The following is a 14,782-nucleotide window of genomic DNA, read 5'->3' as shown; positions in this document are numbered from 1 at the left end:
TTTTTGGTGGCGGCTCTTCTAACGCGCCTCTTGCAGGTGGCGACGACGGCACGCTGCGCTTCTGGGAGGTGAATTCCTCTCGCTGCGTCAAGGTGGTCCAAGTGGGCGGAGCCGTCAAGTGCGTGCGTTGGAACCCCAACCCTTCCGTGTGTCTGGTGGCCGTCGCCCTGTAAGGACACGCCCCCTCCGCCCGGCCACACCCCCCTCGGGCAAAGCGGCTCTTTGAAGGCGCCGCGCTCTCTCCGCAGGGACTCGCTGGTGTTGATCGCGGCGCCGGCGCTGGCGGAGCGACAGGTGCTTTCATCCTCGGAACGCCTGCTCGCCGCTTACCGGGAGTCCGAGCCTGCGGAGAGCGCCGGCTCAGCGGGGCCTGTGAGCTGGAGCGACGCGGACGGCGAGGAGCAGCGGCAGGGCCTGCGCCTGAAAATCCACCATCCCAAAGTGCGACGCTCAATTTTTTTGAAGCGCAACGCCATCTTTTATAATAATAATAATAATAATAATAATAATAATAATAATACTACATTTCATTTGTAAGCGCCTTACAAAACTCTCAAGGTCACTTTACAGTCACTGAATCAGTTTTTCCGTGGGTGAGCAGCGGCAGCCACACGCACCAGCGTTCACTCAACCCGGAAGTAACTCGGATAGATAGAAAGCGAGCCAGGTAGCTATTAGATAGCGAGCTAGGCCTTCACTCAACCCATAAGTAACTCGGATAGAAAGCTAGCTAGCGAATAGACAGCTAATTAAATAGCTAAGTAAGTCGGACAGAAAGCTAGCTAGCTAATAGATAGCTTACAGATAACTAGCTAGGCCTTCACTCAACCCGGAAGTAACTCAGATAGAAAGCTAGCTAGCTAATAGGCAGATAATATGATAGCTAAGTAACTCGGTTAGAAAGCTAGCTCGCTTCACTCAACCCGGAAGTTAGCTAGGCCTTCACTCAACCCAAAAGTAACTCAGAACGCTAGCTAGCCAGCCAGCTAGCTTGCCAATAGATAGCTAGCTAGCTAATATATAGCCAGCTAACCAGCCAGCTAGCAAAATAGCTAATACTAATAATAAAAATAAATTTTATTTGTAAGCGCCTTTGACAACCTGGCTCCCCGCAGGCTGTCAAGCAGCTGGCGTGGCACGCCAAAGGCGACTACCTGGCCTCAGTCATGCCGGACCACTCCAGCCATCAGCAGGTGTTGATCCACCAGCTCAGCACCAGACGCAGCCAGAACCCCTTCCGGCGCAACAAAGGCCTAGTCCAGTGCGTGTCCTTCCACCCAGTGCGGCCCTACTTCTTTGTGGCCACACAGCGCAACGTCCGCATTTACAATCTGGTCAAGCAGGAGATGAGCAAAAAACTGCAGGCCAACTCCAAATGGATCTCCAGCATGGCGGTCCACCCGGGAGGTGAGCCCGTACAGTCATACCTCGGTTTACGGAAACCCCTTGGCTGACGAACTTTTCGGTTTACGAACGTTAAATTCACGAGAATTTAGCCTTGGCATACAAACTATTTTTCGGGATGCACACGGAGCGCCACAGTCAGTGATGTGTCGTTCGCGAACGAGCCCGTTCTCCTAGCAAGGAAATGGCAGCCAACTTCTTTTTGTCTTCAATTCCCCGCCCCCAGTCTTCGGTTAAAGCCACGTGATTGGTCAAGAACGCAGCAGGTGGGTGGGTGGGGGTACAGAAACACAGCTGCAAACATTAAAGGTATAGATAGATAGACAGAGAGAGAGTGAGGCCATTCTCCAAACAAGAAAATGGCAGCCGACTTTTTGTCCTCTATTCCCCGCCTCCAGTCTTCGGTTAAAGCCACGTGATTGGTCAAGAACGCAGCAGGTGGGTGGGTGGGGGTACAGAAACACAGCTGCAAACATTAAAGGTATAGATAGAGAGAGAGTGAGGCCATTCTCCAAACAAGAAAATGGCAGCCGACTTTTTGTCCTCTATTCCCCGCCTCCAGTCTTCGGTTAAAGCCACGTGATTGGTCAAGAAAGCAGCGGTGGGGGGAGGGGGGTACAGTAACACAGAGTAACACATTAAACAGTATAGGCAGACGACAGCGTGAGAAAATGGATAGAAAATACAGTGAAATTTGGACTCGTTTCAACTTCATTGATAGTTCAAAGGCAGAGTGTAGACTGCAAGGTTAAAATATCCCATCAATCAGGCTCTACAAATAACCCGCACAAGCCATCTGTACACTTGATGCAAAAAGCTATCAACCCAGATAAACAGAACACAATTGATGAGGAACTAGGTAAAATTATAGCAGAGAAGGCACGACAAGTTCACTCGAATATCGTCAAGAGGCAACCTGGAAGTTCGTCATCCATTGATGATTTCAAGGCTAGCCACGGATGGTTTGAGAAATTTAAGCGGCGTACGGGGATTCGTAGTGTCATTCGTCACGGTGAGGCAGCCAGTTCTGACGGTAAAGCTGCCTAAGCTTACAAGGAATCATTCCTCAAGATGGCCACTCCATTCCATCAAGCCATCAACGACAATCACAAAGGTAAATAAAATGACTTTATTATGCAGTACAGTTTATTTATTTAATTACAATAACATCGCACATTTATCATACATAAAATAAGGTCTATTTTGTGTAGTTTTAAGGCTTATTTAGTAGAAATTCCTGTTTTATGGGGACCAGGGTACCGATTATTCTCATTTTAATGGTTTCCTATGGGAAATTAATTTTTGGGATACACACTTTTCACCTTAGACAATGTCTGGGAACCAATTAAGTACATAAGCCAAAGTATCACTGTACTCCGTGTAGTTTTAAGGATTCTTTAGTAGAAAATGATGTTTTATGGGGACCTGGGAATGGATTTTTGTCATTTTAATGGTTTCCTATGGGAAATTAATGTTTGCGATACACACTTTTCAACTTTACATACTATGTCTGGGAAACAATTAAGTTTGTAAGCCAAGATATCACTGTATTTTGTGTAGTTTTAAGGCTTATTTAGGAGAAAATCATCTTTGATGGGGACCTGGGAATGGATTATTCTCATTTTAATGGTTTCTGATGGAAAATTAATTTTTGGGATGCACACTTTTCGCCTTACACACTGTCTGGGAACCAACAATTTGATCGCCGTCTGTCTTGCTCGCAGGTGATCACGTGATCTGCGGAAGCTACGACTGTCGACTTGGCTGGTTTGACCTTGACCTTTCCACAAAGCCTTACAAGATGCTTCGGTAAGTAGTGTCCTGCAGGTGCCCGCCGGCGCTTCCTGGTTAGCTGTCACGGCGCCGCCGCTTCCTGTCCGCAGGCACCATAAGAAAGCAGTGAGGGCGGTGGCTTTTCACCGACTGTACCCGCTTTTCGCCTCCGCGTCCGACGACGGCACCGTCATCGTCTGCCATGGCGCCGTTTACAAGTAATGGCTGCCGCCTTCACAAAGATTCCCAGCGGCGCGCTAAATTGGGCCTTCTGCTTCCCTTCCAGTGATTTGCTGCAGAACCCGCTCATTGTTCCGGTGAAGGTTCTGAAAGGTCACATGGTCACCCAGGAGCTAGGCGTACTAGACGTGACCTTTCACCCCACGCAGCCTTGGGTCTTTTCCTCCGGTTCGGACGGCACCATCCGCCTCTTCACCTAGTGGACCGCCCACCTGTCAATCATTGATGGCTTTTCTAATAAATGTTTTTTTTTTTGTTTTTTTTCGCCTTTGAAGGCTCCGTTTTTTTCCGTTCCGTCGCAGTGGAAATGCTCTGTGCTCAATAATAATAATAATACACTTCATTTCTAAGCGCCTTTCAAAACTCTCAAGGTCACTTTACAGTCACTGGATCAGTTTTTCTGTGGGTGAGCGCGGCAGCCACACGCGCCAGCTCACTCAACACTGAAGTAACAAAAATAGATAGAAAGCTAGCTAACGAATAGACAGCCGATAGTTAGCGAATAGATAGCCGATAGCTAGCGAATAGATAGCCTATAGCTAGCGAATAGATAGCAAATAGCTAGCGAAGCTAGACACTTAGCTAACTAGCTTCTAGATAACGCTCGACACTTCGGGTCGAGCGTACGCTGGCGCGCTTTGGCTGCCGCTGCTTGCCCGCGAAATGTTTTTAGCCTCTTTTTCACCTCTTTTTAGCTTTTTATGGTTCCCGAACCTCTAGAAATACCAGACAGTCTCCAGACGAACGTTGGCTATCGATTCATCTCATGATTCCGGTCGCTTATCCGGATCACAGACGAAGCCGCGTTCCCATCTCCACCCACCTGTTCCCGCTGTTGAGGGTTAACCTGACCGCTGCCTCTCTCTGGATGTTGCTGGTGGATATCATGTCGCTTCTCCATCAACCTGTTGGACGGCGACAGTACTCTGCGGCGGAGCTGATGAAAATCCGCTCCAAATGGACGAACGTGCCACCGGCGATTCTCCACTTCCCGGAAATCGCTCGTCGCCCTTTCGGGAGGTATATCCACCGCGGATCACGTCGAGGCTTTCACCTCCCTGTGGTCATCCGTCCGCCAGCCGCACAGAAGGAGCAGCCGCTCTGTCGATCACCGTATGTTAACCGGCCGGCTCGGCTCACTGAAGAGATCCGGCTCTTTTGGCTCCTAAATGGCTCTTTAGTTTTTTTTGTTGCATTTTATTAACTACCAAAGATCATGTAACATTATGTGAAAACCGAATTACTTGTGATAAAAAATACACTGTATCAGATATTTTTATTTATATGGCTTTATATATACAGTAAAGTCTCATTATATCGATATTCTCAGGAGTCGGAAAAAATATTGATATAACCGGACTATCGATATATCCGATCCTGTGCCAAACTGCATTAAAAGTGGGCAATAAATGGGGGATCTTCGATATGGCATGTAATTTTCTCCTTGAGTTCATGGATTGCGTATCTAGCATGCTTTTGTACTGTAGTCAGAATCAGAATACCTTTATTCGTCCCACAATGGGGAAATTTGCAGTCCACAGCAGCAATTGAAAAGTGAAGTGAAAAATAAAGTTATGCATTAAATAAAAACGTCATTTATTATTTTCATAACGCACTCTTGCAATAGTGACTGAGTAGCACTCGACATTGAGAAACCACAAACGCCAGCATGTACATACTGTATGAAAAACAGTGATTATTGCAAGCGATGAAGATTTCTTCATACAACACAATTAAATACATGCATGGAAAACAAAAACTGCAACGTTTACATTCCTCACGTTGATAAAGTATTCTGCGGCACGTCGAACTCTTTCACAATGGAGGATTTGCTTCTTGTTGGATTGTCCTCCACAGCCACTATTGCCTTGTACTTCGTTCCGACATCACAATTCTTGCGTTTCCCCATGGTTGAAATTAGTGTTGAACAACTGTACTGCATGTAAGAAGACTACAGTACGTTTCAGATGCTATTGCAGCAGTAATGAAAGATGTGAGCTCTGCTCCACCGTTTTTTATAGTGCTCGAGGATGACAGTGCAAGACACGGAAGCTGGTCACGTGACTGGGGGATCTTTAACATGGCATGTAATTTTCTCCATTTTTAATGACTACGTGTATTTCTTTTCTATAATTCAACCAATGCAAAATCACCACACTTCAGCAGACAAAACCATAAACATTGTCGCCAAAAAAACGATTGCATTCATATACATAACACTGCAACGTTTACATTACAGCATCGGTGTGGAGGATGCCATCATCTACCTCCTCCATACGGCGTTGCTGCACCTGGAGAATGCTGGGAGCACGGTGAGGATCACATTCTTCGATTTCTCCAGTGCCTTCAACACCATCCAGCCAAGTCTACTGGGGGACAAACTGCAGCATGCCGGAGTCGACCATCACCTCACATCCTGGATTACAGACTACCTCACAAACAGGCCACAGTACGTGAGGGTAAAGAACTGTGAGTCGGACAGGCTTCTCTGCAGCACCGGAGCGCCGCAGGGAACAGTCCTGGCTCCATTCCTCTTCACCCTCTACACCTCGGACTTCAACTACAACACCCCAACCTGCCACCTTCAGAAGTTCTCTGACGACTCAGCTATTGTCGGCCTCATTACAGAGGGAGACGATAGGGAGTACAGGGGACTGACAAAGGACTTTGTGGACTGGTGCCAGCAGAATCACCTCCAGATCAACACTGGCAAAACCAAGGAGCTGGTGGTGGATTTCTGCAGGAAACAATCGTCACCTGCACCATTGAACATCCAGGGTTCGGACATTGAGAGGGTGACCTCCTACAAGTACCTGGGTGTTACTCTAAACAATAAACTGGACTGGACAACAAACACGGATGCCCTAATCAAAAAGGGACAGAGTCGCCTCTTCCTCCTCAGGAAACTGAGGTCTTTTGGAGTTCAGGGGTCACTCCTAAAGACTTTCTATGACTCTGTGGTGGCATCAGCCATCCACTATGGCATTGTCTGCTGGTCAGGCAGCATCACCACCCGGGACAGAAAAAGACTGGAGCGCTTTGTCAAGCGGGCCAGTTCTGTCGTGGGCTGCTCGCTGGACTCTCTAGAGGAGGTGGGCAACAGACGGACGCTAGCTAAACTAAAAGCTATGACGGACAGCCCCTCCCACCCCCTCCTGCCCATCCTGACAGCTCTGGGTAGCTCCTTTAGCCAGAGACTATTACACCTGCGCGGAAAGAAGGAGAGGTACCGCCGCTCGTTCCTACCGACTGCTGTCAGGCTTCACAATTCCCAATGATCACATGTGAAAAAAAAAACAAAAAAAAACTGGACACTTGTAAATATGGGTTGTTGCAATATATCTAAATGCATTTCTTGATTCTGCACTATGTACAGTCTTGTTTATAGAACGGTTTTTGCACATCTACATTTGCACAGTATACAGTTGACATTTTTATTTTGTTATGCTTAGAATATCTTGTTTTCTATCCTTTCACTCCCACCCCAACCCCATCCCTCTTCAATTGCTGCTGTGGACTGCAAATTTCCCCATTGCGGGACGAATAAAGGTTTTCTGATTCTGATTCTGATTATTTCTTCTGCAATACGTACTCTTCCATCTTCTGCTTCCGCTTTTCACCTTTTAACACAAAAGATTCAATATTGTTTAACATTTCTAAACAATCTGATGCGTTTTCTCTCGACTAAGTAAGCTCGTAATTCCATAACACTTTGCAACGCTTGTGTCTTCGTTGGAATAGGTGTGTATGCAGTTGGTTCTTCATCCTCATCATTCTGGGAATCTTCTGGGGCATATTTGGCTTGAATTTCTGCTGCGATATCTGCATCTGACGAGCTTCGGAATGTGGCAATGACTTTATCAACTGCAACATACGATGATGCAATGTCGGCGACTTTTAGCTTTTCAGCCAACACCGCAAGAGGAATGTTGTCTTCTGTCTCTTTATCCTCTTCATCAGCTGCAGATGTTTCTTCACTGCTTTGTTCAAATTTGCAGTGACGGAAGCAGTTCTTGATGGTATTTTCGGACACCGTGCTCTGGAAATTGCCCTAATGGCATCCAAAACAGTCCATTCCAGCTCTTTCCCCTTTTCCATCGCTTTCATGACACCCTCTTGTAAAAATATTGTTCTATAGTGGACTTTGAGATGTTGAATGATTCCCCGGTCCATGGGCTGCATATGGCTTGTGGTGTTCGGTGGCAAAAACACCACCCTGATGCATTTCAGGTCGTAACTGTCTGGATTGGGATGGGCTGGACAGTTGTCGATAACCAAGCATATTTTCCTCTTCTCACGTCTGAGCTTCTTATCCCAGCTTTGAAGCCATTCATTGAAAATGTCTGACGTCATCCAAGCGCATTTGTTTGCTTTGTAGGTGACCGGCAAACTCTTCACGCCACTGAAGCACCTCGGTTTGTTTGCTTTCCCGATAACAATGACTTTTAATTTATCGGTACCAAGTCTTTCCTTTGTCACGTTTACCCCCGCGGCAATCTACATCTTTGTAGACATATGATTTGGCTGGCTGCAGCTTGTAAAACAAACCAGTTTCGTCAGCGTTGTAGATGTTGTCGGGTTTGTAATCCCTCAGCAGCTCTTGCGGTCTGCCATTGTGCCAGTCGTCAACTTGCTTCTGATCCGCTGTTTTGGCCTCTCCAGAAATTTTGCGTCGCTTCAGATCCTTCCGTTCTTTGAACCGATTTAACCAGCCTTTGGAGCATTTGAAGTGGTCATGGCCCAAAGTAGTGTTTCTGCCTTGGTCTGCAGCATCACTCCTGATACAGGGATGTTGTGGTTCCTCAATTGCCTCATCCAGGTAGCCACCGCGTCCTCAACATCAGGGTGTGCTGCCTTTCTCATCCTTTTTGATGCAGGGCCGAAGTCCAACGCTTCGTATGCTGTCTTTATTTTATCTTTACTCTTCAACCACGTTGATAAAGTATTTTGCGGCACGTCGAACTCTTTCGCAATGGAGGATTTGCTCCTTGTTGGATTCTCCTCCACTGCCACTATTGCCTTGTACTTTGTTTCGAGGTCACAATTCTTACGTTTCCCCATGCTTGAAATTGGTGTTGAACAACTGTATACTGTATAAGAAGATTACAGTACGTTTCAGATGCTATTGCAGCTCTGCTACACAGTGCAAGACACGAAAGCTGGTCACGTGACCAACGGTACAGCTTTCGCTAATGGTGGTACTGTATTGAAATCCTTAAGCAAATATCGATTCAGCTTAAGCTTCTTTTGTATCGATATAAGCAGACCAAATTGGCTGGCGTAAGATGAAAAGGGCACCGTAGTAACCGGATTATCGTAATAACCAGGTATCATACTAACCGGAACTAATTATACATAAAAGACTAGAAATTTGCCAGGACATGAAAATAGTATTGTAATAAACAGTACTAATAATATCGATATAACGAGACTTTACTGTACATGTATGTGCACAGAGAGCATCCACGAGCTTTGCCTGTGGTTACTCTGGTCTGATGATCAGCTGTCACGAATTTGCTTTTCATATTAATAATGCTATCATACCAACTAGTAAAATTGATAATAAATAACATAATGTGATAACATTTGTCCACCTGTCTACCCCCCTCCCCCTTTTAATCACTGCTGCTGTCTTTAATTCTCCCCTCCCTCCTCTACCACGGATCTTGACCAATCACGTGAGGGCGGGGAATAGAGGCAAAAAAATAAATCGGCTCCCATTTCCGGCTCCTTGTTGTTAGTCGGCTCTCTTCGTTCGCTTCAGAGATTCGGCTTTAAGAACCGGCTCGTTCGCGAACGACACATCAGTAGTAGGAAGCTTTACGTCTTTGTTGCGTTGGTCCAAAATGACGGAAAAGCGAATCACACCCGGACACGACGAGTGTGCGTACAGCAGCTGCTACTGGTAAACAACGACGCCCGTTCGGATTAATCGCCCACGTTTCATAAAGTGCCACGAATCAAATGGTTGAACGTTTCATGTTGATTGTTCTTCACTTGACCGAGTGCCGAGCGGTCCAAATTTGTAACATGGCCCGGGACCGGAGGGGGCCTGTAGCGGCCGCCGGGGGTCCCGTCTAGCCACCGTTGAGCTCCTCGATGGCAGACTGTCGTTTACATTCGGAAATCTCTTTGGAAATGGCGTCTTTCGTGATTTACAAGTGAGCAGCTTTGCGTTTGCTTAGCGACCGGAAGTTAGCGGGCCTCCGTAGCCCAAATGCGGAAATTCTGCGTCCGGTAAGGATGTGTCGTTCGCGAACGAGCCGGTTCGTAGACACGGATCTCTGAAGTGAACGAAGAGAGTCGCTTCCTAACAAGGAGACGGAATTGGGACCCGACTTTTTTTGTCCTCCATTCCCCGCCCTCAGTCTTCGGTTGTAGCCGCACGTGAATGGTCGATATCCGTTGTAGAGGAGGGAGGGGAGAATTACGGACACACGCAGCAGTGAGGAGAAGGGGGTAGACAATGGTGTACATCACATTATGCTGTTATTATTATTCAATTATGATATTTTTTTACTAGTTGGTATGATCGCATTTTAATATGAAAAGCAAATTAGTGACAGCTGATCATCAGACCACAGTAACCACCGGGAACGTGAAAGTTAGCATCCACCAACTCTGTGCACATATAAATCAAGCCATACAAATAAAAAAAAAATGTGATATTGAGTAATTCGTTTTTCACATAATTTTACATGATTTTTGGTTGTTAATTTAAGCAACAAAAAAAACAAAACAACAACTGAGGAGCCATTTGGGAGTCAAACGAGCCGGATCTTTTTAGCGAGCCGAGCCAAAAGAACCGGCTCTCTGAAAGAAGCCAGAGTTCCCATCACTAGTGTCCTGGGTCCGCTATCTATTTGCTGGCTATTGGCTATCTATTCGCTAGCTATTGGCTAGCTATTAGCTATCTATTCACTGGCTATTGGCTGTCTATTTGCTAGCTATTGGCTTTCTATTTGCTGGCTATTAGCCATCTGTTTATGAGCTGATAGCTATCTATTCGCTAGCGAATAGCTATCTATTCACTAGCTAGTGGCTAGCGATTTGCTAGCTATTAGCTATCTATTAGCTAGCTGTTTGCTATCTATTCGCTAGCTGTTGGCTATCTATTCACTGGCTATTAGCTATCTATTTGCCAGCTATTAGCTATCTATTCACTGGCTATTGGCTGTCTATCAGCTATCGATTCACTGGCTATTATCTAACTGTTTTCTAGCTAATGGCAATCCATTTGCTTGCTATTGGCTATCTATTCGCTAGCTATTAGCTATCTGTTCGCGAGCTGATAGCTATCTATTCAGTAGATATTAGTTACCTATTCGCTAGCTAGCTAGCTTTTTATTTGATTTCAGGGTTGAGCGAACGCTGGCGCGTGTGGATGCCGCTGCTCACCCACAGAAAAAAAACTGATCCTGTGACTGTAAAGTGACCTTCAGAGTTTTGAAAGGCGCTTACAAATGAAATGTATTTTTATTATAATTAAAACGGATTTGCAAGCACGACTCATGAAGATCGGCCGTGGCTACCTGTGGTCCGCTCTGTACTCTCAAGTTGCGCACATTTTTTCCACTCTGAAATTCTGCGGGCCGGATAAACACCCTTGGGGGTCTCTTCCGGCCCGCAGGCCGTATGTTTAACACCAATTTTCCAAACAAACAGGCAACTAACTTTTTTTTTTAACCAACGTGACTCGTTTCTTTTGTGCCGTTTGCTTTGCAGTGAAGAAAATGTGTGGAAGCTTTGCGACTCGGTCCGTTCGGAGAGAAGCGCGCCTCTCCAAGAACTCTTTGCCGTGTTCATCTCCAACGACAACCGAACGGTGAGCTCGCCGTTCAAGGGCGCCGCCTCAACATCTTTAAAGGACAATTGACACCATTTTTTGTTTTCTAACTGACATCAGAAGATAGCATCTAAAATAGCCAAAACTTTTTTAGTCAAAGGCAAAACACCAATAAAAATGACTTCAAGTCGCCCAAAACTGCTACTTGTGTGACATTAAGTGTATTAGCTAGCTATCTAGCTATTAGCTGTATAGCTATCGAGCTGGCTAGCTATCTGTTGGCTATCTATTAGCTATCTACTAGCTGGCTAGCTAGCTTTCTCTCTTTAGCTTTCTATTGGCTATATGGCGTTCTAGGTGGCTCGCAATCTGGTTAGCTATCTGTTGGCTATCTATTAGCTATCTACTAGTTGGCTGGCTTTTTATCTATTTAGCTATCTATTAGCTATATAGCTGTCTAGGTGGCTGGCTAGCTAGGTAGCTATCTGTTGGATATCCATTAGCTATCTACTGGCTGGTTAGCTAGCTTACTATCTATTTACTTCCGGGTTGAGTGAACACTGGCGCGTGTGGCTACCGCTGCTCACCCACAGACAAAATGATCCTGTGACTGGAAAGTGACCTTGAGAGTTTTGAAAGGCGCTTAGAAATGAAATTTATTATTATTATTATTATTATTAATGAGCTTGAAACTGGGGGCCAGCCAGCTAGCTAGCTAGCCAGCGTGTGTGTGCGTGAGAGTACTTTAGTTTCGCAGGCGTCCACCGTTTGCCTCAAATCGTTTCGTTCTTTTCCAAACGTCGTCTGAGCCCCAAAACCTCGTCCTCTTTGGCGTGCAGCTAACAAGCTACAAGATGTCAACATCAATGCAGATTGTTTGCACGCAAAACGTTGTTTAAACTTTCAAGATGAAGAGTTATGAACTTGCGTATGAATGACAGCGGTTATCCATCGCTAACTCCGGTTAGCTCCTGGTTCCAGCAACTGAATGTTTGTCCAATCGGTTTGCTCCACTATTATGACGATTGCTCTCTTTCACCACTGGAAAGCAACTTTCTACCCATTGTCAGGCTGAGAGGGTGACAGCGGTTATCCAAGCGGAGATTCGAGCACTCCGGGGAGCTCCTCGGCTGGCGCAAAAGTGCTCTGCTCCGTTGGAAATGGCTGCATGGTTTGTCCATTAAGGTTCACGATTCTGTTGGCCATCAGGTTCCTCTCTGGGAACAGAAGTCGGCAAGCGGAGAGCATCCCGTCATTTGGGTAGGACCACGGGACGGTTCACGCCGGGTCCGACCAGGTCCGCCCGGGTCCTTTGTCAGCTGTGGCGTCTCTGCAGGATTATCACGTGGTTCTCCTTCACGTTCCGGCCGGGTCCGAGGCCGCCGTTTACGACCTGGACTGCGTCCTGCCGTTTCCCTGCTCGCTGAAGCTTTACGCTTGGCGCGCCCTACGCAGCGACCGCGACATCCGGACCGCCTACCACAGGTAGCCACGCTTGATCTTCATGAGTCGTGCTTAGCTATTCGCTGACAGATAGCGAATAGATGGCTAATAGCTGGCGAATAGATAGCCAATAGCTATTAGCTAGCAAATAGATAGCTATTAGCTAGCGAATAGGTAGCTAATAGCTAGCGCATAGATAGCTATTAGCTAGCGAATAGATAGCTAATAGCTAGCAAATAGATAGCCACTGGCTGGTGTATAGATAGCTATTTGCTAGCAAATAGATAGATAGCTAATAGCTAGCGAATAGATAGCTATCTATTCACTAGCTATTCGCTAGCTATTAGCTAGCGAATAGATAGCTAATCACTAGCAAATAGATAGCTATCTATTCGCTAGTTATTAGCTAGTGAATAGATAGCTAATAGCTCGTGAATAGATAGCAAATAGCTAGCAATTAGCTAGCAAATAGCTAGCTAATCGCTAGATAATAGCGAGCAAATAGATAGCTAATAGCTAGTGAATAGATAGCTATTACCTAGCGAACCGATAGCTAACAGTTCGCGAATAAATAGCAAATAGTTAGCCAATAGCTAACAAATAGATAGCTATTGGCAAATTCAGGCCCCTTGACGCTGTCTGTGTCACGCAGGAAGTTGCGTGTGGTCCCCGCCGACTGCTTCCTGTTGAATTTTGCCTCGGACCGTTCGCACATGAGGAATGCGGACGGGTCCTGGAAGATGCCGCCGCCGCCCTACCCAGCAATCTCCAGCGCAGGTCAGATCTCGCGTGTGGCCGCCGTGCGCCGAACCGGCCTCTCCGTCACGTCTTTTTCTTCCCCAGACTCGCACATGAACCTGGATGACTTCATCAGCATGGAGGCCAACCGCGGATGGGGCCACGTTTTCACTTTGGACCAATTCCTGCGCCACTACGCCAAAGACGGGACATCGCTGGCTATCTAGCTAGCTATCTCTTTGCTGTCTATTTGCTATCTAGCTGGCTATCTATTAGCTATCTAGCTGGCTAGGTATTTAGCTAGCTGGCTAGCTTTCTATCTATTTGGGTTATTCCGGGTTGAGTGAACGCTGGCGCGTGTGGCTGCCGCTGCTCACCCACAGAAAAAGCACTTATTCTGTGACTAGCTATCTAGGTATTTAGCTGGCTACCTAGCTACCTATTTTCTGTCTAACGAGCTAGCTATCTAGCTATTTAGATGGCTACCTAGCTAGCTATCTCTTTGCTGTCTATTTGCTATCTAGCTGGCTATCTATTAGCTATCTAGCTGGCTAGCTGTTAGCTAGCTGGCTAGCTTTCTATCTATTTGGGTTATTCCGGGTTGAGTGAACGCTGGCGCGTGTGGCTGCTGCTGCTCACCCACAGAAAAGGCACTTATTCTGTGACTAACTAGCTAGCTATTTAGCTGGCTACCTAGCTAGCTATCTCTTTGCTGTCTATTTGCTATCTAGCTGGCTATCTATTAGCTACCTAGCTGTTAGCTAGCTGGCTAGCTTTCTATCAATTTGAGTTATTCCGGGTTGAGTGAACGCTGGCGCGTGTGGCTGCCGCTGCTCACCCACAGAAAAAAAAGTTATTCTTTGACTGTAAAGAGACATTGAGAGTTTTGAAAGGCGCTTAGAAATTAAATGGATTATTATTTTTATTGTCGTAGTCGCTGTGTGTCGCTCTTTGAATACAATTGCGAAATGTAAGTTGATATATTTCAAAAACTCCAAGTGTTCTGGTTCGCATCCAACATCGTAATGACCTGGCGATCGATCGGATAGTCAATTTAACGTGAAAATTGGTTGCCAGCACAATCGCCTGGCACACGTCGATGAACAACCCTCCGCCCAACCTGCCGTGGATGTGGTTGCAATGTGGGTGGAAACCCAAGTACCCGGTGAAAATCCACACGGCCACAGGGCTATTCACTACAGTGATACCTCGGTTTACAAACCCCTTGGCCTACAAACTTTTTGCTTTACGAACGTTACATTTATGAAAAATTTACCTTGGCATACAAACTTTTTTCGTATACGGAGCTGCCTCAATGAGCGATGTCGTTCGCGAACGAGCCTGTTCTTCTAACAACAAAATGGCTGCCGACTGTTTTTGTCCTCTATTCCCCGCCCC

At 46.3% G+C, this 14,782-nt stretch overlaps 2 protein-coding genes across 3 annotated transcripts in view; both read left to right on the top strand.

Annotated features, from left to right (window-relative positions):
* bop1 (BOP1 ribosomal biogenesis factor) overlaps positions 1-4,484 on the top strand; it is an 8,245-nt gene extending 3,761 nt beyond the window's left edge. Inside the window, exons 11-16 of the mRNA XM_089023886.1 lie at positions 37-169; positions 249-441; positions 1,116-1,407; positions 3,129-3,213; positions 3,288-3,395; positions 3,464-4,484. Coding sequence (XP_088880012.1) covers positions 37-169; positions 249-441; positions 1,116-1,407; positions 3,129-3,213; positions 3,288-3,395; positions 3,464-3,617 — 965 coding nt within the window. The 3' untranslated portion in view covers positions 3,618-4,484. The remainder of the gene's footprint in view (positions 1-36; positions 170-248; positions 442-1,115; positions 1,408-3,128; positions 3,214-3,287; positions 3,396-3,463) is intronic.
* Positions 4,485-9,165: 4,681 nt separating this feature from the next.
* ntaq1 (N-terminal glutamine amidase 1) lies at positions 9,166-14,309 on the top strand. 2 transcript variants are annotated; one of them, XM_088986841.1, is made up of 6 exons: positions 9,166-9,322; positions 11,143-11,242; positions 12,413-12,463; positions 12,540-12,688; positions 13,299-13,423; positions 13,490-14,309. In XM_088986841.1, exons 1-6 carry the CDS (start codon positions 9,264-9,266, stop codon positions 13,609-13,611), a joined length of 606 nt encoding a protein of 201 aa, XP_088842967.1. In that variant the 5' UTR covers positions 9,166-9,263; the 3' UTR covers positions 13,612-14,309. The 2 variants fall into 2 exon arrangements, with proteins under 2 accessions (XP_088842967.1, XP_088842966.1); XM_088986840.1 differs by having other exon boundaries at positions 12,389-12,463.
* The last annotated feature ends 473 nt before the right edge of the window (positions 14,310-14,782 follow it).

The sequence above is a fragment of the Hippocampus bargibanti genome, linkage group LG20 (genome assembly GCF_051943395.1).
Source record: "Hippocampus bargibanti isolate YZ-2025 linkage group LG20, ASM5194339v1, whole genome shotgun sequence".
In the NCBI taxonomy this organism is placed as follows: Eukaryota; Metazoa; Chordata; class Actinopteri; order Syngnathiformes; family Syngnathidae; genus Hippocampus; species Hippocampus bargibanti.
This window is presented reverse-complemented; position numbering and strand designations above follow the sequence as displayed.